Source organism: Myxine glutinosa, chromosome 1, assembly GCF_964187855.1.
Source record: "Myxine glutinosa chromosome 1, kmMyxGlut1.1, whole genome shotgun sequence".
Classification (NCBI taxonomy): Eukaryota; Metazoa; Chordata; class Myxini; order Myxiniformes; family Myxinidae; genus Myxine; species Myxine glutinosa.
In genome coordinates, this window is record NC_136261.1 from 131,970,830 (window position 1) to 131,993,386 (window position 22,557).

Genomic DNA, 22,557 nt, shown 5'->3' on the forward strand with positions numbered 1-22,557 from the left:
CCAACACCAGGCATACGGAGAATTATCCTATACAAGCAAAATACCCATCTGTAAGGGTTTTCCGGTCTTTCTACCGGGGGAACTTGTTAGCCGGTGTCTGTGACTTGTGGGTGCACTACAATGAACATGACAGCACTTGCAGTACTCAAACAATAACTGTATTGAAATAAAGATACAGTCGCAAACATAGGTACAATATTCACTGTTATCGGCGGTCGGTCCGAATCCGCATCCGCGTGCAGTGTTCCCTTGGACGCTCATGTTTCCTCTGGGACTGTCCAATAAATGGTTGGCCTTGGATTCCTGCTCCACTTCGAGTGGCACGAATAATCCTCTAGGCCAGCCCCTTCAGTATAATCAGTGCTCAAAAGGCGTCCTCACGCTCTTCTGGAGACGTAAGTATTCCGCCCAACACCCAGTCCAAATGAGTCTTGCTGTACTGGCAAAGTTGCACCTCAAATGTGGCTTGCAATCGTACGTGTATCGCTTTGCAACGCTATGCTCACCAGCATGCACACCTGCTCCTCCGACCGTTCATCCTCGCGCTCCTCGTGCACCAACCAAGAAACGTCAAGAGAGCAACATGCACCAACCAAGAAACGTCAAGAGAGCAACATGTACCAACCAAGAAACGTCAAGAGATCAACACGCACCAACCACATTCACCAACCAGGAAGCGCCAAGGGAGCTTAGGACCTCCGAGTATTTATTTAAAAAATAATCGCAACGTTATAATCACACATCATTCCTTCCCGGCTCATTGGAAACACGAACACAAAGGTTCCCTCTGCCCGGAATCCAATTCTGAACTATTTTCTACCCGAACTGACAACACGGCTTAGGCAACAATCACTGGCCCATTTCAGTGATCCACACAGTTTACGGGAACGCTTTAAAGTGTAAACGATGCTCTTTAACCAACGATCAATCTACCGTATGCATAACTACATGTTAGCCAGTTGTTGCTATGCCTTCATCACACTTTATCGATCGACCGCTTTCTCTCACACTGATTCTATATATATACCACTGTATATCTATAGTCACATTTTAACTGGCACTGATCACGTATAGCGAGAGATGCGTTTTTAACTGACACCACCCTACGGGTGATCGTGTTTCAAGCATACACAAGCATACATCAAACACACCTTTGTTCGGGTGATGTATAGGCAACTGACAGCTCCCTAAATCACTCCCGAATTATTTTTTTAAACGCAGGTTACATGCATGAAGCAAAAACATGCACACTGCTTAGAATTCAAAACACCTCACTGTACTGGAAAACGTGGGGACAGGAACCTTGTACTGTAAAGGGTGGGGACTTGCAATACCCTTTCCCACCTGGAGGCGACACTACACGATACACATTTACATAGAGAATTTGTGTCCTCCCTCACAAAACCACAGGGAAACATAAAAACACCCTATACAATAATTAGGGTCATGCTGATCCCATGTAGCAAGTCTGGATGTAACCTGCCCAGAACTGTAGGATTTGCGTGACAAACAAACACACACACACCGGTCCGTGAATTATCGTAAGGATATAGCATCATTAGTGATGCTAACAAAATACTAGTTAAGCCTCCCCCGATAAGATAAGCTTATACCTTGTTTGTTTCTAGGGTTTGCTTCTACAATTAGTGCCCCCAATTTTAATGGTACATCAGAGTTTATTAGACCCCTAGGAGTACTAAACCACCATTTAAGTAAGAAATTTGGCATCAATAATGGGAATAAAGAGTATGTGTGATGGACATAATTGTTTTTGACCTTGACCTAATTTAAGGTCATGACCTAGTTATGGGGATTTTAACATTTTCACCATAACTCTACTAATTTTTGTTCAATCAGAACAAAATTGCCCTCTCTAGATAGACTAGAAAAAGATGCATTTACAATTAATTTATATCATAACCCTCCGAGTTAAAGGTCAAGGTCAAATGGCGGTCTGAAAAAAAACACATTTTTGTCATTGCTCTATTTTGCCAATATGGAATCTCAAAGACAACTTGGTCGTCCAATATGTTCTTGCAACATAATAGTGTACCTGCACTGAAGTTGTGCACCTGATATTTGATTAGTGTCCTTGACCTCCTTTTTTCAGATTGTGACCTAATTATCAAAAACACGTTTTTCATTATAACTTGAATAATTTGCCTCCGATTTCCATGATATTGAGTATAGATTGAGTATAGATTACGGATAGATTGTAGATTGGGACACATTTTCTTCATTTACACTCGATCACAAAATGTTGAAGATCAAGGTCATATGGTGGTCATTGGATCGTTGGTGCCGGCTGAGGCTTATCCTTGGCAATCGTTTTGTGATCACAGATATCTATAGCTACATATTGTAGTTACTTCACTCTGCATATCATAATTATTGTTCATCTTATTTGCAGGGCTTATTACTTGGTGGTCCTTCGCCTCTCAAGGGCCGGAAAGTTTGCTAAACTGCCTTGGAGTTCACCCGATGAGATGGAACTCCAGAAGGTAGGCCTGTGGAGGAATTAGGCACAGAGGGAGCACTTGTAAATGAGTGTTACATTCATGCTGGCTGGGCATGAATCCCAGTGCAATAAGAATGCAAGAATGATGGGTGTATTATACCGAATTTTGCAAATTGAAATTACATTGCAGTGCATCATCAACAAAAACATGCACACTTTAATCACTGCACCCAGAGTATTTGTGGGCCTTTTTATTTTTTTGTATCTGTGTTTGTGTGAGCGTACAGAGAATTGCACTTTAAATTTATAATCCTACTTATCATGCAGAGTGGATTTTTGAAACAAGTCACTTGAAAGTAGGGAGCAAAGCTCAAGTTAAGTTGTTCTGCCCTCCATTATCATGTAGGCAATAACTCTGCTTCTGAGTGAAATTTGAGCATTGGATTATGGGTAATCTTCCAGTTCCTCTCATGGCTACCAACTTTGCTGTGGGTGTGTAGGGGTGAGAGGCGGCAGGTTAAGTTATGATAAATTTCCAAAAGTGAATCACTTTGCACTTCTTTATCTCACGTTGTACCGACTAATTTTTAACCCTTTGCAATACAATCACTGCGTATCAGTATCAGTCAAAGTGCTCTTGCGTATCAGTCAAAATAGATTCTTCAATTTGAACAAGGCTCTTTCAAAATAGACTTGCTCATTTTTGAAACTCTATTATTGGGGGGTTACGAATAATGTAAGCTTCATTTATTACATAATTATTGCTTTTTAATGGGAATTTAATGCTTATTTTTTGTATTAATTAGCCTAGTTATTTTGTAGCATTACGTGGCAAAAGATGCCCCTGGTATTAACATTGGGTAAGACGCACACCAAAAAACCCTCTGCCACACCCCACACACACATATCTAACTTTTATTGTTACAGGTTCATAGTAGGAATTATAGAAACCCACAAAATTCATAGTAGGAGTTGTATATCGTTAGTGTGGCTCGTGAATGATGTGTTTTTGTTGCTGTGATGTCTGAAATCTCAAAGTGAGGCAAAAATGTATTAAAATGTAAAGCAAGACGAGGCAAAAATGTATAAAGTGGAAATGAGCATTGTAGTATTATAATGGAAATAAGAAGCAGATAAGAGCTTTTGAATTATGAAACATGCAATGGACATCAGATTCGCTGGCATAATGGCTGGAGCGTCCACTATGAGTCTGGGAGGTCGGCGGTTCAAATCCCGGCCGAATCATACCGAAGACTTAAAAATGATTTGCAAGGAAGCAGCTGATGGTACATGCTCAGAATTTAAAAAAGTATCGAGACAAGCATCCATAATTTGGCAACCATTATCCAGGCTTTGATGGGCCAAATGGCCTCCTCCTGCATCGAAGCTCCTTGTAACATATATTGACGTCGATCACACACAATGCAACCCTACAAAAGCATGCATGTCTTTCTGTACAATTACTTGTTCCAGTTAAGAACCATAGTCAGAATTACAGTATTGCGTAAGTAGCCTTGTCTGAATAATTTATAGTGTCCAGCATGGTGGAATTGGCCAGGGATATATGGAATATCAGTCGTGGTTTGTGACCAGAATACTGAAGGATTCTTTGCTGGAAGCAGTGGTGACTTCTTTATGAGAATTTGGGATGGTTTGAAGTGTGATTATTCCTTATGGTGGTTCATGGAAAGGTGACACATATTCCAGGCGAATATCTCATTACTCTTTATTATCTGGCTACGTCACATTTTCGAGCAAATAACCCAGGTAGATATGACCTTCAATTAACTCGTTGCGGAGAGGAAGCGGCACACATTTTGCTTTGATTAACTTCACCAACGTGCTTGTGTTTTAAAGCACAAGTATTTAATAAGAGGATTTTAGATGCACTTGCATTTTATTTTCCTTTGTGGTGTTGATCATGGAAGAGAAAAACACCTTGGTATTTATTACATCCGCCCCTGAGGGTGGACGGAGCTTATGCTTTCTGGAAGTCTGTCTGCTTGTTTGTCTGTGAGCAGGATATCTCAAAAAGTTGTGGACAGATTCTGACGAAATTTGATGGACAGGTTGGGTGTGTGACAAGGACGAATTGATTCGATTTTGCTGAAGATCCGAATCTGGATATGATAAATGTTTTTAATTTAATAAATTATTCTTCACCATTGAGATGGAGCGATGGAGCGTAACCCATTTTTGGGCAGAAAAACGATATATATCATGATATTTCAAAAAGTTGGGGACGTGTTATGACAAAACTAGGTGGATGAGTTGGTTATGTAACATGAGCAAGCCAATCGGATTTTGGTTCATGTCCGGATCTAGATCCGACCTGTCAGTGGCATTTAAAACGTAAACTGTTCAGCATGGTGGAGGTATACGCTCTACGGAGTGCCATTCTAGTTTTAGGCTGTGAAACAACTGTGAAGTTGTGTTGCAAGAAATGCATTTTATTTTCTCTCTACAAGAGCGGGCCTCATGGAAGAGCAAGGATAAATTGCCGGTGGGGTGGTGGGGCAACAATTGGAATCAACCGGCAAAGTGATAAATGAGCAGGAAAGAGAGAAATAACGAAAAAAAGAGAAAAGAAAAATATGTAAATCAACAAGTAAGAGGGTTGGCTTATTGAAGGTTAGGGGAGCTAATAGAGATCATAAGTCAGGATGAGGGTGATCACAAGTCATAAGGTGGTGGTGCATCAGTTACCTGAAACACTGGAGGGAATAGTGGGAAAGAACGGCCCTTTGAAGGCCTTTGCATAGAGAGGAGACGCAAGGAACAAAAGAGGTGTGCTCCTAACTTGCTGATGTTGTGACTAATTTACAAATTCCTCATCTAGTTTGCTGTATCTGGCATTGTGTTGGCCCTCTTGCTTTCTGACATATAAGCACTCCAGCTCACAGGATTACAATGAGATGTCAGCTCACTGGTTTATGAAAATCCCATTGAATGAACAAATTAACTTATTGAAATAAAATTCTCCCCGATTCAGAACACGGTTTTACGGTGCCTTTTCTGTCCAATCCTTTCTTTTCCTTTTCTCTATTGTTTTAATATTGTTGTAGATATGAGAATTGTGTTTTTTATTGTATAGTACATTGTAAAATATCACCCTCCTTCCTCCAGTTGTGTATAAAGGTCAAAGTGCGTCCCGTAATTAGGTCATAAACAATCACGTTAGCCAATCATAGATTTCCTCCTTGTTGGTAGTTTATTTCCTTATTTTATGTAGGTTAAGGCTGTGTCTTCCATTAATTGACACTCCATTGCACCAAATTCAAATAGATAGATCCCCTTTCATTCCCATCCCCAAAGCCTCGATTGCCAACTGCATTCGCCGCCATTGCCCATGTGCTCCAACTCGGAGAAGAAGGGCGTGCCCGCCCATCGTCATCAAGGGTGGAGCCAGAAAGCCCGTGCCCACCAATCAGGGCCGAGGCGAGCTCACCGATGGGCGTGTCCTGGAGGCCGGCGGCTTGATCGCCCGTGGCGTTATATAAGCGCGTGCGAAAGCCTTTGAGAGAGGAGTCCTGAGAAAGCACACGACGTCCCCATGGCAGCACGGAGAAGGACCAGGAGTTCTAAGAGTTGCACTAGAGACGGCAGATGATCCCAGACGAGCCCTCGGAGAGAGAAGGGAGACGCGTCCTGAGGTGAGCCAGAGAAGCAGCTTTGGCTCCACCAGCAGTTTTGACTCCACCAGTAGTTTGGCTCCACCAGCAGTTTGGCTCCACCAGCAGTTTTGGCTCCACCAGCAGTTTTGGCTCCACCAGCAGTTTTGACTCCACCAGGCAGCTTCGACCCGTTAACCCGCGGGGACCAGATTGCGGTGGCATCGGTGGCCGTCGAGGTCCAGCCCGACGTCCCGTGCGGGATCAAGCCCGAACCATCTGCCCCAGCTGAACCTTCCCATTCCTCCTTCCAATCGTTCCTGCCTCCATTCCCCATTCGTGTGAGTCCGTCTTTGTTTGTCTTGTCCTGGGTTATAAGTAAGTCTGTATAAGCTAGAAATTTCACTGTGTCCTTCTGGTCCGTCTCTCTTTCTGCCTTTATTTTATTATCCTTCCTTCTCCTTGGTTTCTTTTGATTGTAAATAGTAAATAAATCATATTCGTATTTCCTACCTCTTGTCTTCTTCTTCTTCACATCCGTCGTCTTTGTCTTTTCCACATTGAATACCGGTGGCACGATTTGGCCAACGTTTGAGAATCGGGTTAGTCATTGTTAACAGTTCGTGCTGCGGTTGCTAAACACCGCTCGGCAATCAAGTAACATCTTATCCGCGGTATGAACGGGGCTGTGCACCGGCCTTTCCGGAGGCCGCGGTGCAGCTTCAGGGACCACGTCGGTCAGCAATAATCGAGGGGACTAATCCCCCCTCAAAGGGGAACCATAGGCCGACGTTGGGTTCCGTAACAATATATTGTACATATGTAATACTTGTAAATATATGGCTTCATGATTAAGAAAAAAATAACTCAAGCTTTAACAATAAGGGCTGTTATTAGCCTGAGACTATGAATGGGTCTTCATGCCAAAAGGCTTCCACAAGACCCAAGGAGGGTAAGATGATCTTTTCTGCCACGAATTTTCGTAAAGCACCTATCGTCAATTTAAATCAGCCAGAACAAGATAAATTAGACCCGCTACATGAAATCTCATCACTGAACAAATTATCAAAAGACAGTCAGTTGATCATGGGTCTCACAGCCCGATGACGTTTATGTACATGTCCTACCACTTCAAGAGATGTACAGTTCATTCAGAAAGTATTCAGACCCCTTCACTTTTTCACATTTTGTTTGTTGCAGCCTTATGCTGAAATCGTTTAAATTCATTTTTTCCCTCATCAATCTACACTCAATACCCCATAATGACAAAGAGAAAACAGGATTTTAGAAAGTTTTGCAAATTTATTAAAAAGAAAAATCTGAAATATCACATTTACATAAGTATTCATACCCTTTGCTATGACACTTGAAATTTAGCTCAGGTGCCTCCCATTTCTCTTGATCATCGTTGAGATGTTTCTACACCTTGATTGGAGTCCACCTGTGGTAAATTCAATTGATTGGACATGACTTGGAAAGGCACACACCTGTCTGTATAAGGTCTCACAGCTGAAAATGCATATCAGAGCAAAAACCAAGCCATGAGGTCGAAGGAACTCCCTGCAGAGCTCAGAGACAGGATTGTGTCGAGGCACAGATCTGGGGAAGCCTACAAAAAAAAATTCTGCTGCATTGAAGGTTCTGCTGCTGCAAAAAAGCACCTAAAGGACTCTCAGACTGTGAGAAACAGGATTCTATGGTCTGATGAAACCAAGATTGAACTGTTTGGCTTCCGTCTGACCACTCTGCCATAAAGCCCAGATCGGTGGAGTGTTGCAGTGATGGTTGTCCTTCTGGAAGTTTCTCCCATCTCCAAACAGGATCTCTGGAGCTCAGCCAGAATGACCATCGGGTTATTGGTCACCTCTCTTACCATGGCCCTTCTCCCCTGATTGCTCAGTTTGGCCGGGCGGCCAGCTCTAGGAAGAGTCCTGGTTGTTCCAAACTTCTTCCATTTAAGAATTATGGAGGCCACTGTGCTCTTGGGAATCTTCAATGCAGCATATCGAACATCTTTGGGATGAATTGTAATGCCGACTTCGAGCTAGGCCTAATCGCCCAACATCAGTGCCCGACCTCACTAATGCTCTTGTGGTTGAATGGAAGCAAATCTCCGCAGCAATGTTGCAACATCTAGTGGAAAGCCTTCCCAGAAGAGTGGAGGCTGTTATAGCAACAAAGTGGGGGACCAACTCCATATTAATGCCCATGATTTTGGAATGAGATGTTCGATGTTTGGTTGTCCACATACTTTTGGTCATGTAGTGTATATACAGAACATAGTAATGATGGATGTGTGGTTCACTTCGGTATTGATGGTACCTGGAATTTACATGTTCTTAAATGGTAATGATTGAGCTGCAAATTATTTTCAAGAATTAGGATTGTGTCGTTAGGTGTATTAGACTTGTGAATGCCTGACTTTTGCAATAAATTATAAAGGTATATATATGCTATAATATCAAAAGTATTGGGAAAGCATCGCCAACATGGAATGACCCACCTAAATTTGCATTTGCATTTTTTGTTTCCCACAATGTTATGCAGCATCGTATTTATTAAGGTGTTACATAATGGATAATATTGCACAAACAGTTTCGATGCAATACTCTGGTGAGGGCTATTCACTCCACCAGCAAGACAATAGACTTTGCCATATGTCGGTACAGAATTCATGGATCCAATAATTTTTCTCAGCCCCGTTTGCTGCAGCCAATAATTTGGAGACGGATAGCTTGTCCAAAATATCTGATAAAAGTTCATCATGGGAGTCACAATTGATGGTGCAGTCTGCCAAAGGACATTAAAGGTACACTCGGCCACCAAAATACTGAATCATATGTCACATCAATGTGTTCCAGTTTCCCTTCAAAGGAAACACCTCATATCCTGTTTTCAAATTTAGGAATGGATTAAATGATCCCTGTGAGACCCTCAGGACACCTGCCACCCATTTTGCATAAATTCCAAGATTATTGCTTCATCAAGGTTATCAACAACAAGCTTCTTCATGGTTGTTTACAACAAGCTTAATGCATATATTTGACTTAATGCATATTGTCGCGCAACTCCGGTTAACACCAGAGTCGCGGATAGCCTAAATGGTCTTATTCGGCGGTACAACCCAAACACGGATTTTACTATGTGTCGCACGGGAGGGAGAAGGAAAATGGAGGCTGTGGAAGCGCTTACCTTCTGCGCAGCTTCGATCCTGCAACCGAAATTAACTCAACACGGACACCAAATTCAATGTACAAAAATAAAGATTTATTCCGGACCCGATACAATAAAACGTGACGATAATCAAATAATGGCCTAAATTGGGACATCCCCACACGACAGATCTCAAAGCACAGACGAGGGAAAATAATACCAAAATAACACGTCTCGTCGTGTAAGGGGGGAACGCATAGCTCGGTCTTATCTGTCTCTGGTCGTCTTCCGTGTAACACGGCCCCGCTCGGCCGCCCCCAGGCCTCGCTCCAAGCTCCGATCCACTCGCCGCCCACGAGGTCCGTGCACCAGCACCACACGTCCAACGCAGGCCAGCGAGCTCCACACAAGGTCGACCCTCAACTCGAGCATGAACACAGAACGACGAAGAATGGCAAAAAGTGGAAGAGAGCACGGGTCCACTGCACGCAAAGTGCCGCTTCGAGCCAAGTTCAAGCCAACGAAGCAACTCTCACAATTCTCTCCCTGTCCGAACTCCACTGCTGGCCAACTCCTCTACTTGCCAACTCACTCACTCCACTGCGTCTCAAGACTCACTGCCAGAAGCAACTGCCTTGAACCAACTCTCTCTCTCTTGAACCCACTCTCTCCAACCAACTCCGTCTCAAGAACCAAATCTCGAACCCACTGCCAGACTCAACTCTCGTGCTCTCCCTCTCGAACCCACTGCTCGCCAACTCTTCTGCTTGTCAACCCACTCACTCCACGAAAGTCCTGCCTCCCCTCGTATCACTCCGCGGCGGTGACGTCAGCCTTGATGCGCCACCCAATCAGTGGCCTCCACCGAATCACAGGCCTGTAGTGTGGTCATAGCACGTGGCACTCGAGGTGGATAGGCCTGCCGGAGGTGTAAATGGCGGCGGCCATGCGGCGGTGTCCTGGCCTGGTTTCCTTCCTAAGTCATGTCAGGGGAAGGCGTTATTTAGTGTTGCCTAAGGAGATCCTAACTAAGTGTCTAAGTGGTGTGCAGTGCCAAAAGGGACAAAGGTTTGGCTGACCAGGTGAGACATACAAGGGCGCTACTCTTTAATCCCTAACTCTTCTTAACACACGAACCTCCTGGTAGGTTCACAAGTATACATCTTACCGCCAAAACGCCTACACATGAACTTATTACAAGGTCAGATTCCTTACCGTGACAGACGAAGCACGTTACCTATTCAGATCTATCTGCTCTACATATCACTACCCCATCAGACATAACAATATATTTGATTGATAGTTTCAAAGCAAGTTCGAATTATGAATTGAGTGGAGGGCAACAACATTGAATATCTGCAGTGGTCAGCCTAAGGCCCTACCTTGATGGCAATCACACCATTCTGGAACATCTTTAAGTGCTACCTGATGGACTGCATCAACTGACCAGAATCCCCCCACTGAAGGTGCACTTAATCTAAAGGAGGAATGGCACAATATTATGTTGATATCTTAATATTAAACATTTGGTGCACCTTTGGGTGGAGAGCCCATTCCACATTCGGTTTTTTGCAAAGTTATTTTGCTCATGGTATTAAAAATCGAATAAATGGTGATGAATTATTAACATTTAATATCGCTGTTCCCTCACAATGCTTTGAGTAATATAATGTACAATAAAGCCGAAGTTGAAATTACCAGGCAAGCCGTCATAAAAAGAATGAACTACTGCTACACGGGCGTTTCGTTTTTATATGGAGCTGCCACCTATGAAGCTCTGAGTGCAAGAATCCTTTTGGCAGAAGAAGTTTAATAATAATAATAATAATAATAATAATACATTTATTTTATATAGCGCTTTTCAAGAAGCCCAAAGGCGCTTTGACAGAGTACAAAAAACAAGTGCAAAAAGACAAAAATCAATAGGTAAATAATCAAAGCAAAAGGAAGGAGAAGAGATAGTCAGGGGTTAAATGCTGTGGGTTAAATGTTGAATGCAGTGTTGAACAGGTGGGTCTTGAGTGATGTTTTGAAAGTGGTGAGTGAGGAGGAGTCTCTGATGGTGTAAGGTAGTGAGTTCCAGAGGGTGGGAGCAGCGATGGAGAAGGCCCTGTCCCCCCAGGATCTGAATTTGGTCCGCATGGGGGGGGGGGGGGTCAGGAGGTTGGTACCAGCAGAGCAGAGGTTGCGGGTGGGAGTGTGTCTGGAGAGGAGGTCAGTCAGGTAGGATTGGGCCAGGTTATGGAGGGCTTTGTAGGTCAAGAGGAGGATTTTGTACTGGATTCTCTGGGGTATGGGGAGCCAGTGAAGCTTGTGGAGGACGGGGGTGATGTGGTCACGGGTCCAGGAATGGGTGAGTAGATGGGCAGCGGAGTTCTGAATGTATTGGAGTTTATTGGTGATTATTGAGGGTGAACCAAAGAGGAGGCTGTTGCAGTAGTCCAGACGGGAGGTGATGAAGGTGTGGATGAGGGTTTCTGCAGCCGTGGAGGAGAGGGATGGACGGAGACGGGCGATGGTTTTCAGGTGAAAGAAGGCTGTCTTTGTGATCTGTTTAGTGTATTTGTCGAAGGAGAGGGTTTGGTCAAAGATGATGCCAAGATTCCAGATGTGAGGGGAGGTGGATACTGGGAAACCGTCGATGTTGAGGTCAAAGTTATGTGTGGATTTGGTGAGCGTTTTTGGGCCAATGATGATTATTTCAGATTTATCATAGTTAAGTTTGAGGAAGTTGATTTGAAGCCAGGATTTTATTTCAGTGATGCAGTTTGTCAGGATAGAGTGGGTGGCGGTGGAGATGGACTTGGTGGAGATGAAAAGCTGGATGTCATCGGCGAAGCAGTGGAATTGGAGACCATGACGGCGGATTAAGTGACCGAGGGGGGACAGGTAAAGGATGAAGAGGAGAGGGCCAAGAACTGAACCTTGGGGGAGGGGAGCAGTGGGGGATTTGCAGTTATTGATGGAGATGAACTGGCGTCTGTCGGAGAGGTATGATTTGATCCAAGTGAGGGCAGTGCCGGTAATGTTAAAGGTGGTTTCAAGTCTGGTGAGGAGGATGGTGTGATCGATGGTGTCAAAGGCGGCGCTGAGGTCGAGGAGGATGAGAATGTTGAGGTTGCCAGCGTCAGAGGAGAGGAGAAGGTCGTTGGTGATTTTGAGGAGAGCAGTTTCAGTACTGTGGTTGGAGCGGAAGCCGGATTGGAATGTTTCATACAGGTTATTGGCAGAGAGGTGATGTTTGCGTTGAGTGGCTACAGCGCGTTCCAAAACTTTTGACAGAAAGGGTAGGTTGGAGATGGGTCTGAAGTTGTTTCGGGTGTCAGGGTTTAGTCCAGGTTTTTTCATATATATATATATTTTTGTTTGTTTTGTACACTGAATCGAGGCTCGTGAAAGAGCTAACATTTACTTCACAAACAAATCAACCAGACAAACAAAATATATAAAAAGAGGGAGCGGAAGACAAGATGGGGAGAGAAGGGGAAGCACACAAACACAACATTTGAGAGCAGGGAGATGTGTGGAAGGGAGAGGGCTTGGCGGGAGGAGGCGTGGGAAAGGGGGGGAGGGGGGGAGGGAGAAGTATAAAACACAAGGACACCAAGGACTTCCAGGACAGAAGTTGGTATTGCAAAAAAGTGGAATTGGGGTGAAATTAGTGGGGGTAGAAAAGATCAAGGTTTTGGATGGGGGAAGATAAGAGATGGTGGTGAACAGCTGTTTTAAAGACCTGGAGGGTGGAGTGGGATTGAAGAGAGTGAGGGAGTTTGTTCCAGAGGTGGGAGAAAAGAGGAATGAAGGAGTGAAGGTGAGCAGAGAGTCTTGATTTTGGCAGTTTAACCATAAGAGGGTTGCAGGCAGATCTTGTGCGACCTGTAGGAATATTTGCGGGACAGAGCCCAGAGAGAGCTGGGGGGGCAAGGCCAGAGAGGAGTCGGGGGGTAACAGCAGCAATGGGGGTAACAGCAGCAATTTTGAGGGATGGTGGGACGATGCCTGTAGACAGGGAGGAGTTTATTGTTGCAGTGATAAGTGGAGAGAGAGCAGGAAGGGAGGCCTTGACAAAGCTGGAGGGGATGGGGTCAAGAGTGCAGGTGGCAGTTTTCATTCCTATGAGGAGTTCAGAGAGGTCAGTAGGGGAGACTGGGGAGAACTGAGACAGATAAGGCAGGATAAGGGAGATTGGGAGGTGGTTTGAGGGGGAGCAGGTGCGGTGGTGGTTAAGCTGCTGTAGATGTTGTCAATTTTGCTTTGGAAGAATGAAAGGAAGGAGATACAGTTGTCTACTGTGAATGACTGGGTGGTGGTGTCCAGGGGGCTGAGGTGTTTGTTTATTGTAGAGAAGAGTGCTTTTGGGTTTCCAGAGCCAGAGTGGATAATTTGAGAGTAGTAGGCGGAGCGGGCGCGGGAGAGGGCATCTTTGTAGTGTTGTAGGTGGTCCTTGTAGGCTTGGGAGTGAATTGTGAGACCTGTTTTATTGCGGAGTCTTTCAAGTTGGCGAGCACGAGTTTTCATCAGGCGGAGTTCAGGGGTAAACCAGGGAGCAGAATTGGTGAAAGAAACTGTTTAGGTTTTTATAGGCGCAAGCTGGTCAAGGCAGAGGAGAGAGTGTGGTTGTAGTAGTCAGTGAGGTCAGAAGGGGTGTGGAGGTCAATGAAGGGAGAAGTGGACATTTTTTCAGAGAGGGTGGATGAGAATGAGGTCGGTGAAAGAGCGTTTAGCTTACGGAAGTTGATAGTGCGATAATGCCTTGGTGCTGGGGTGGGGATGTTGATGGTCATAGTGATGGCTATTCTTTGTCCATTGCTTCAATTACCACAATAAGCTTTTGTTTTCATTTGCAATAATTGCTTGTTACACTCGCCGGAGGAGATGTTATTGCATTTGGGTTTGTTTGTTTGTCTGTCTGTCTGTTTGTTTGTCCACACAGAACATCAGTATGCTTTTCTCTGCAACCGATTGTCAATAAATTTTCACCATAGGAGCGCCTCCTCCTGTATAATTTTTTTATCATAATTATGACCTCATATGTCACATGGTATGGGCGCCATCTTGGGAAAACCGAAAAAAATTTCACCTCTATATCTCCGAAACCGCTCATGGACAAAAATGAAATGGCTCATTGTGAAGTGCTCCCCATGGGGAACAACATATATTCAAGATGATGTCATTGGTGCCTTCATTATAATGTCATAATTAGACAAATAGAATGCTTGATCCGATCAGTTTGAAATTTATTGATCATGACATACACAAACATTGTATGGGAGAATTAAATTGATGAAGTCATCGATCACTTGGTTCGGCAGCCATATTGGATTGAACATAAATCTATGTCATCAATAAACCACACAAACACTGCAGCTAATAAACACCACTAACACATCCTGGCGAGGGTCTGCAATCTCTGATTGCTCTTTCTTGTTTTTGTCTGTGATTTGTTCACTTAACGCATGATCTTCCAACTATTCCAGATTTCATATAAACATCAGTGGAAGAATTTCTTGTCAAAATTATGTCATTAATTCAATGCATTTTTATAGCATTATCTTGCAGTACTTTGATATCTGTGACCCTGTGATGGGATCTTGGCAGTATTGTTTTATTATCACCCGCAGTGTAGCTAAAGCTGTCAGCTGCCCAAAACGACCACAGGAGGTCATGCCCTGTGAGATACAAGATTGGTGCTTGACTCTTGTTAGTCAGCACTGCTCTCTGGTCATGTGGTGATGGCTGCTTCCATTTCAGTCAACATTTGAGGATTTGTCCAACCCCTGGGTTTTGAGAAGATAACTGACTTTAAACCATGCAATTTTCCTGTCATATTTGCATCTCTGGCTTTACATGACTACTTCATCTTCATTGTGTCCAAACGGGAGGGAATTTGGAAAGGGGGGAAGGAGGATGCATTGCTTAAGTCAAAGTCACAACGTTAATATCTTGAAAACTGACTCTTCACATCAGTGTACGGTACCCAAACATAGAGTTATTTTTCCATGTACAGTGTTACTGCAACATTTTTCCTTTATCTTCTACATTTCTCTTCTGCTGTCCCTTATTATTCATCTTCTTATTTTCTTTTCTTCTTCTTTTTTATTTATTTTATTTTATACAAGATCTAGGCTCGTGGAAGAGCTAGGATACAGACCAGATCCGGACACAATATAACAAAGGGAACAGTTCATGTGTCCAAACTGGAGGGGATTTTGGAGGGATGCAGGCAACGATGAATGTTAGGGGAGAAAGCAAGGAGTGTATAAGATGGATATGTAAGCAAAGTTTTGGGAGGGCTTGGAGATGGTTTAGCAGGTGGAGGAAAGATCATGGTTGTGGATGGGGGATGACTTGCGATGGTGATGAACAGTTGTCTTGAAGACGTGGAGGGAAGAATGAGATTGAAGAGTGTGGGAGGTGGTTCCACAGGTGGGAAAAATAGGAATACATGAGTGGACGTGATCAGTGGTTCTGGATTAACGCAGTTTCACGAGGAGGGGGTAGCTGGTGGGACCGCATGCATCCTGCAGATACAACCAGGGGGGAAGCATTGAGAGGGCAGAGGGTGCAAGACAAATAATTGTTTATTATACATTCATTATTTATTTGTTTTTATATTGCCTCATTCACAGTTTGCCTTTGATCATTGCACTGGAAGACATTTGGGCATGCCATTTTATTGATGATATTTCCATTTTTTTAAGATTCTCTTTTTTTTTCTCTCTCTCTTTTTATTCCTTGTGTATAATTTCCTGACCCAGGTGTATTTTTTTGTGCAATTAAAATAGATTCCAATAGAACTGAGTCATGCCATAAAACATTGCAAGGTCTAGAGGACAACAATGGTGATGCAAAACTTTCAAAAGTGCAGACAAATCTAGAGAGTTCGTAGAACATGATGCCCCATGCGGTGTTTAAAATTAAACATATACTGGACTTCAATTTTAATAAAATAATGATTTTAAATATCGTTTTAAAAATCTGGAAGTTTAGAGCTATTAAAGCAGTCTTATGTGTTTCCCTTATTCACCACCCTGTAGAACATGTCCAAGTACTGCGAAACTGGAGTTTATTGGAAGTATCATGAAGGTGATTTGTGTTCTACAGTGTTCAAGTATATACAGACTTGGCATTTAATATGGAATATTTTTTTTGTGGGGGTGAACTTACTTTTCAAGATGTCTCAGAACCAAAAGTTCATTGGAATTATGTTGAAATTATTCTCGATTTTGTTAATGTGACCTTTAAAAGAAACAAAAACCACATTTGACATTTCGAAGCAAATAAATTGATCCATGAAAGTGATGAAAACTGATATCGAACTCGATTCACGGACAGTACTGTGTTAAACTTCTGTACGTTTTCAAGAAGTATGTCTTTATTTTGCACATTAGCCAAAAAAAATTTCAACAAAAACAAAAGCTAAATTATGACTGGGATTACGGACAGTAAAATTACAGTTCAGTACTTCGTGTAACCCCCATGAGCATTCAGGAGAGCACGTACACGTCGAGGCATGCTGTTCACGAGATTTGCCAAGGTTTGGACAGGAATCGCTTGCCATGCAGTGATAATAGCCTGCTGCAATTCACGCACAGAGGTCGGCTGCTGGTCCAAGTTGTCGATTTGACGAGTTAATTCTGCCCACAAGTTCTCTATCGGATTCATATCCGGGGACATGGCAGGCCATTCCATATGCTCTACACCACAGTCAGCAAGAAAGTGTTGGATCATGCGAGCACGATGAGGCCGTGCATTGTCATCTTGGAAGACAAAGTTTCCTCGAAAGGCTGCACGAGCAAATGGAAGCAATGTTTCTTCCAGAATGACCCTGTACTTGAACTGGTTCAGGTTTCCATTCAGAACAACCAGGACGGTTTTGCCCCATGCATGAAAAGCAGCCCAAACGGTCACCCCACCACCTCCAGCTTGGACTCTTGGCACTATACAATCTTCGTTGTGGGCTTCATGCACTTGTCTGCGCACTCGGACGCGGCCATCTTGACGATAGACCAGAAATCTAGACTCGTCACTGAAGGTCACGTGATTCCAGTGTCCTGGCTGCCATTGACGGTGCTCTCTGGCCCACTGCAATCGGCGCTGGCGGTGTTGTCTGGTCAGGCGTGGCTTTCTCAGGGGACGCCTGGCACGATAGCCTGCTTGAACCAGTCGTTGGTTGACTAGCCTTCTGGATACAGGCACATTTGTCAGTTGCTGCCACTCAGCCCTAAGCCGATTAGCTGACTTGGTACGGCCATTGCAGACTAACCGGTGCAGCTGGCGATCATCTCTCCTTTTGGTTCTGCGTGGACGTTCTGGCCTCGGTATTGGAGTAGGGACACCCCTCTGAGCATTTCGTTTCAGGATCTTTGACACCTGACCTTGAGTGATGCCATACTGCCGAGCAATAGCACGCTGTTTCATGCCATAATTTCGTAAAGCCACCACTCCATGACAAACAGCATTGTCAAGTTGACGGACCATCTCCAGAGGAAGCGGCAATAACCTTTGTAGACGTGCAGCAGTTGTTTTCCACTAATACAGAACGCAACAACCCTTATATACCCGATTGTGAAGCCAATCGTCAAATGTACCTGTCCTTACATTTTGTCACGCCACCTGTGATATAATCCTGTTATTGACTTCTTGCTGCAAAAGACAATCAGTGACATGGTTCTTTCAACAAAGACATCACCCAAGGGTAAAAGAAACTCACCAGATTGATATATTGAGTTCAGAAAGTAAACCCAAGTCAAGAAGAAAAAAATATTCCATATTAAATGCCAAGTCTGTAATTCAATTTTAATAATAACTAGCCGAAACCCGTGGAACATCCACGGAAGGGAGGATGTGGTGTATGGATAGAGTGTACCATTATGGATGGCATAGGGGATTTGCTTGTCCGAGTAAGAGTTAGGAAGAAAGATGAGAATGAAGAGTGCGTATATGAACAACGATCGCCGACACCGGCACAAATGCATGCTCTGGATTGTCCACTCAGTGGACAGCTTGCTTTCGCCTTCTCCTGTCCAATCAGCGGACGGCTTGCTTCGCCTTCACCCAGCAGACGCCAATACGATGGCGTCATAAGATGGCGTCGTATCGGCAGTTAATCGGATGCTTTTGGGCCCCAACGTCGGCTAATTCAGATTTTTCGAGTATGGCTGTACGTGATAAACAAAGAGTGCGGTTCGTAGATCGTAAATCCATTAGTGCCGTGGGCATCGGGTCACTGGGTGCAGCGTAAAAGGGATAACAAAGTCGAGTCCTTACACTATTATTATATAGATGATAAGGTTTAAAAGGTTTCAAGGCACACAGACATGGCCAAAAATATTGGCACCCTTGCACTTTTTTCAAATAATTCACAATTCGGACTTTTGCGCAAGCGCAAGATTGGAGGTCACGTCTTTTCGAAGCTGTCCATGTGCTCACGCTTTCGAAGTTAAGCAATTTTTCACAATTGTGTTTCTGTCAAAACTGTATCTATCTTTCGGTGTGTGTACCTATAGTGTGTCTTTAGTAAGATTATCGGTGTTAATTTTTCATACCTGTATACAAAATCGTCGGTTAATTCGTGTCGCGTATTCTGAGGCCTAGTAGGCTACCGTGTCCGACCTTGAGGCTTTTGTTTTTCTCTGAGCGGTTCGTCGATTGCACTGCAATTACTTTCGTTCTCTGTTTTTGTCCCAGGATTTCACCCCATACTTCCTTGTTTAAAATCTCAACTCAAAAAAAAACAAAACCCAAATTTTTTTTCCTTCTCTGTTCTTATTCGTTTATTCGTTGTTCTTATTTGTTCGTTCGTTCTTCGATCACGTTGTTCGTGATCATGTGATCACGTTGTTAAAAATGTTTAAGCTTTCCCCTGAAGAACTGTATTCTGACGTATATTATAACACCTTTTTCTTCTTCTTCTATAAAAGGATGCTTTCGACTTGCTCACCAAATCTATTCATTCCAAAAAAAAATTCCATCTCTTACAGTTCCTTTTTTCTACATTCCCGAATCTCTCCTGCACTCCACCCCTCCTTCAGCGTCTTCAAACGTATTTTTGACTTGAAGGTGACAAGAAACTCATTTTGCGATAAATGTTCGTTTCCCATTAATCGTACACTTTTCAAAATCCAATCTCACCCCTCCCCTCCAAATCCTCCTCCCCCCAAGCCCTCTCCCTCCCACACATCTCCCTGCTCTCAAATGTTGTGTTTGTGTGCTTCCCCTTCTCTCCCCATCTTGTCTTCTGCTCCCTCTTTTTATATATTTTGTTTGTCTGGTTGATTTGTTTGTGAAATAAATGTTAGCTCTTTCACGAGCCTCGATTCAGTATACAAAAAAAAAAAAAAATTGTCTATAAAATAAGTTGAAATTGACAAAAGTATTTGGTCTCCATAATTCTTTATTTCACTGTTAATATTACAGAACCTTTGGTTTCATTCAGAACTTAATATATCCTTTTAAATCAGAAAATAAAAAGAAATGGCATTGACAAAATTGTTGATACCCCAGACTTAATATTTGGTAGCACAGACTTTGGACAAAATAACTGCAGTCAAGCGCCTCCTATAGCCATGATGAGCTTCCTACACCTCTCTACTGGCAGTTTGGCCCACTCTTCTTGTGCAAACTGCTCCAGTTCTCCCATGATTTGAAGGGTGCCTTCTCCTTTCTGCTGTTTTCAGATCTCCCTACAGGTGTTCAATGGGATTTAGATTTGGAATCATTGCTGGCCACTTCAGAACAGTCCAGCATTTTGTCTTGAACCATTCCTGGGTGCTATTTGAAGTGTTGGGGTCATTGTCCTGCTGCAAGACCCATGACCTTTGACAGAGACCCAGCTTTCTGACGCTGGGTTGAACATTGCACTCCAAAATGCCTTGGTAATCTCCTGATTTCATGATGCCATGCACACATTCAAGGCACCCAGTGCCAGAGGCATCACAGCAACCCCAAAACATCACTGAACCTCCTCCATGTTTGACTGTAGGGAAGCTGTTCTTTTCTTTGAAGGCTTCATTTTGTTTTCTGTAAACATAGAGATGATGTGCTTCAATAAAGCTCTAATTTGGTCTCATCTGTCCACAGGACATTCTCCCAGAAGGATTTTGGCTTTTTCAGGTGTGTTTTGGCAAACTCCAGTCACGCTTTCTAAAATTTCTCTCTCTCAGCAGTGGGATCCTCCTCGGTCTCCTACCATAGAACCCCCTTTCATTTAGTTGTCGACGGATGTTGCGAGTTGAAACTGTCGTACCTTGTGTCTGAAGGTCAGCTTGAATCTGTTTGGCCGTTGATCGAGGTGCTTTCTCCGCCATTCAAACAAATCCATCGCTGCGATCTTTGAACAAGTTTTGTCTTGCGGACACGTCCAGGGAGGTTGGCTACAGTGCTATAGGCCTTAAACTTCCTGATAACATTGCGTACAGTGGACATTGGAACATCAAGGTCTCTGGTGATGGACTTGTAGCCTTGAGATGGTCCATGCTTGGCTACAATCTTGTGTCTAACCTCCTCAGACAGTTTTCTGGTTTTCTTTCTTTTATCCATGCTCATTGTGGTGCACACAGTGACACAAAACAGCAGAATGACTGCTTTTCTCTATTCAAACTGGTTGAATGAGTGATTTTTATATTGCAGGCACCTGCAACTCACCATAGGCGAGTTCACTTGCAAAGTAAAGGAGAATCACCTGCTTGAAATGTAATTATTTCTAACAACTTCTAAAAGTTGCCAATAATATTATCCGGGCCATTTTAGGATTTCTGTGTGGAATAAGTTAAGTTCTAGTAATGTTTTCAGCTTTTTTTTGTTTTGTTCCACTGCAAACCAAAGAAATACATATGTAGCCCAGGAGCATTAGGTTAGGACTTAGAAGAAATTAGTAGAAAGCTGATTTTTTGCAAAGAGCTTCAGAATACCATGTGGATGCCCACAATATAAAGTCCCACGAGTCCCACCTTGTGGCATTTTCAAAATTCAAGCTGGCCGCCGTTTGGATGGAAAATACATAAATATGGATAACTTCTGCCTAGAACCTCATAAAAGTGTACTTTTCGTGGCTAAATATATGTTTTAGCACACTAGGATTTTAATAGAATATATTTCAGTGACCTCAGATAATGATATGTAGATATAATCCAAGATGGCTGACAAAATTGCCACTGCTGTAATGCAAAAAAACATCAAAATCATGATAAGTTTAATTTGCTATTATTTTATTTAATGCAAAATGTTTCACATTGTGACCACAAGGCTTGCAAGAGGTAAACAACACATGGGGATTTGACGTTTAATTACAATACGACACAAAAGCAGACCAACTCTTTGATACCAGTCATCCCAACCTGATTCTAGTGTTTTGGACAGTACCGTGTTAACTGAATGTCACTTTTCTTATTCCTGACTTAAACACTGTTATCACCCTCTAAATCAATGTCCCGAGAGTTTTTGCAATTATGGCCATTACAAATAGTACACAAGAGGGTACACGCCAGACCAGACTTGTAGCAAGTGCATCGTTTTCCACCCCCCGCCTTGCATCCACAAGATATCATTTTCAGCACTTTCTCAGGGGCGACAGGCCTATCAGTCTCGATTGGAACAAGTAGTCCCTCTCTGTACTGCCACCCCCACTCAGTTGGCAGCAGTTCATTCCCCTGCCACTGCTGAACAGCATGGTATGCTCTGTAGCTGTGGAATTTGGTAGCTGCCGAAGTAGGTGGGAGTGATTCCAGATTGAAACCAGATGACGTCAAAGATGTTCTACGGATTGATCGGAAGTACATGAGATATCGGTGTTTGTCCAGTGACTTGGATTATCTCTGCATATCATTATCTGAGGTCACTGAAAGATATTTTATTGAAATCCTAGGATGCTAAAAAATATATTTAGACATAAAAAGTATACTTTTATGAGGTTCTAGGCTGAAGTTATCGCAATTTATGCATTTTCCGTCTAACCGGCGGACATCTTGAATTTTGAAAATGCCACAAGGTGGGACTCGTGGGACTTTGTACTGTGGGTATCCACATGACATTCTGGAGCTCTGTGCAAAAAAATCAGCTTTCTACTAATTTCTTCTAGGCTTCCTCTTCATTTTTTGCTAATGCTCCTGGGCTAATGTGGATACCAAAATATTTTTTAATTTCAACGATTTTCTGGAATTAATGGTGCATTCTTTGAAAAAAAGTGCAAGGGTGCCAATAGTTTTGGCCACGACTGTACAAGTCAATTAATTATCAGTTTTACCACTCTAACTAATACGTTAAATTAGTTATTCGTGTCTGCTGTTTGTGTCCTTTATGATACCCTTAAAACTAGCAAGTTTCCTGTTTGGAATG

General features: G+C 43.2%; 1 protein-coding gene across 1 annotated transcript in view; it reads left to right on the forward strand.

Moving 5' to 3' along the window:
- The window catches only part of LOC137428581 (receptor-type tyrosine-protein phosphatase delta), a 417,416-nt gene that overhangs the window by 189,862 nt on the left and 204,997 nt on the right, over positions 1–22,557 (forward strand). Inside the window, exon 15 of the mRNA XM_078777195.1 lies at positions 2,411–2,501. Coding sequence (XP_078633321.1) covers positions 2,411–2,501 — 91 coding nt within the window. The remainder of the gene's footprint in view (positions 1–2,410; positions 2,502–22,557) is intronic.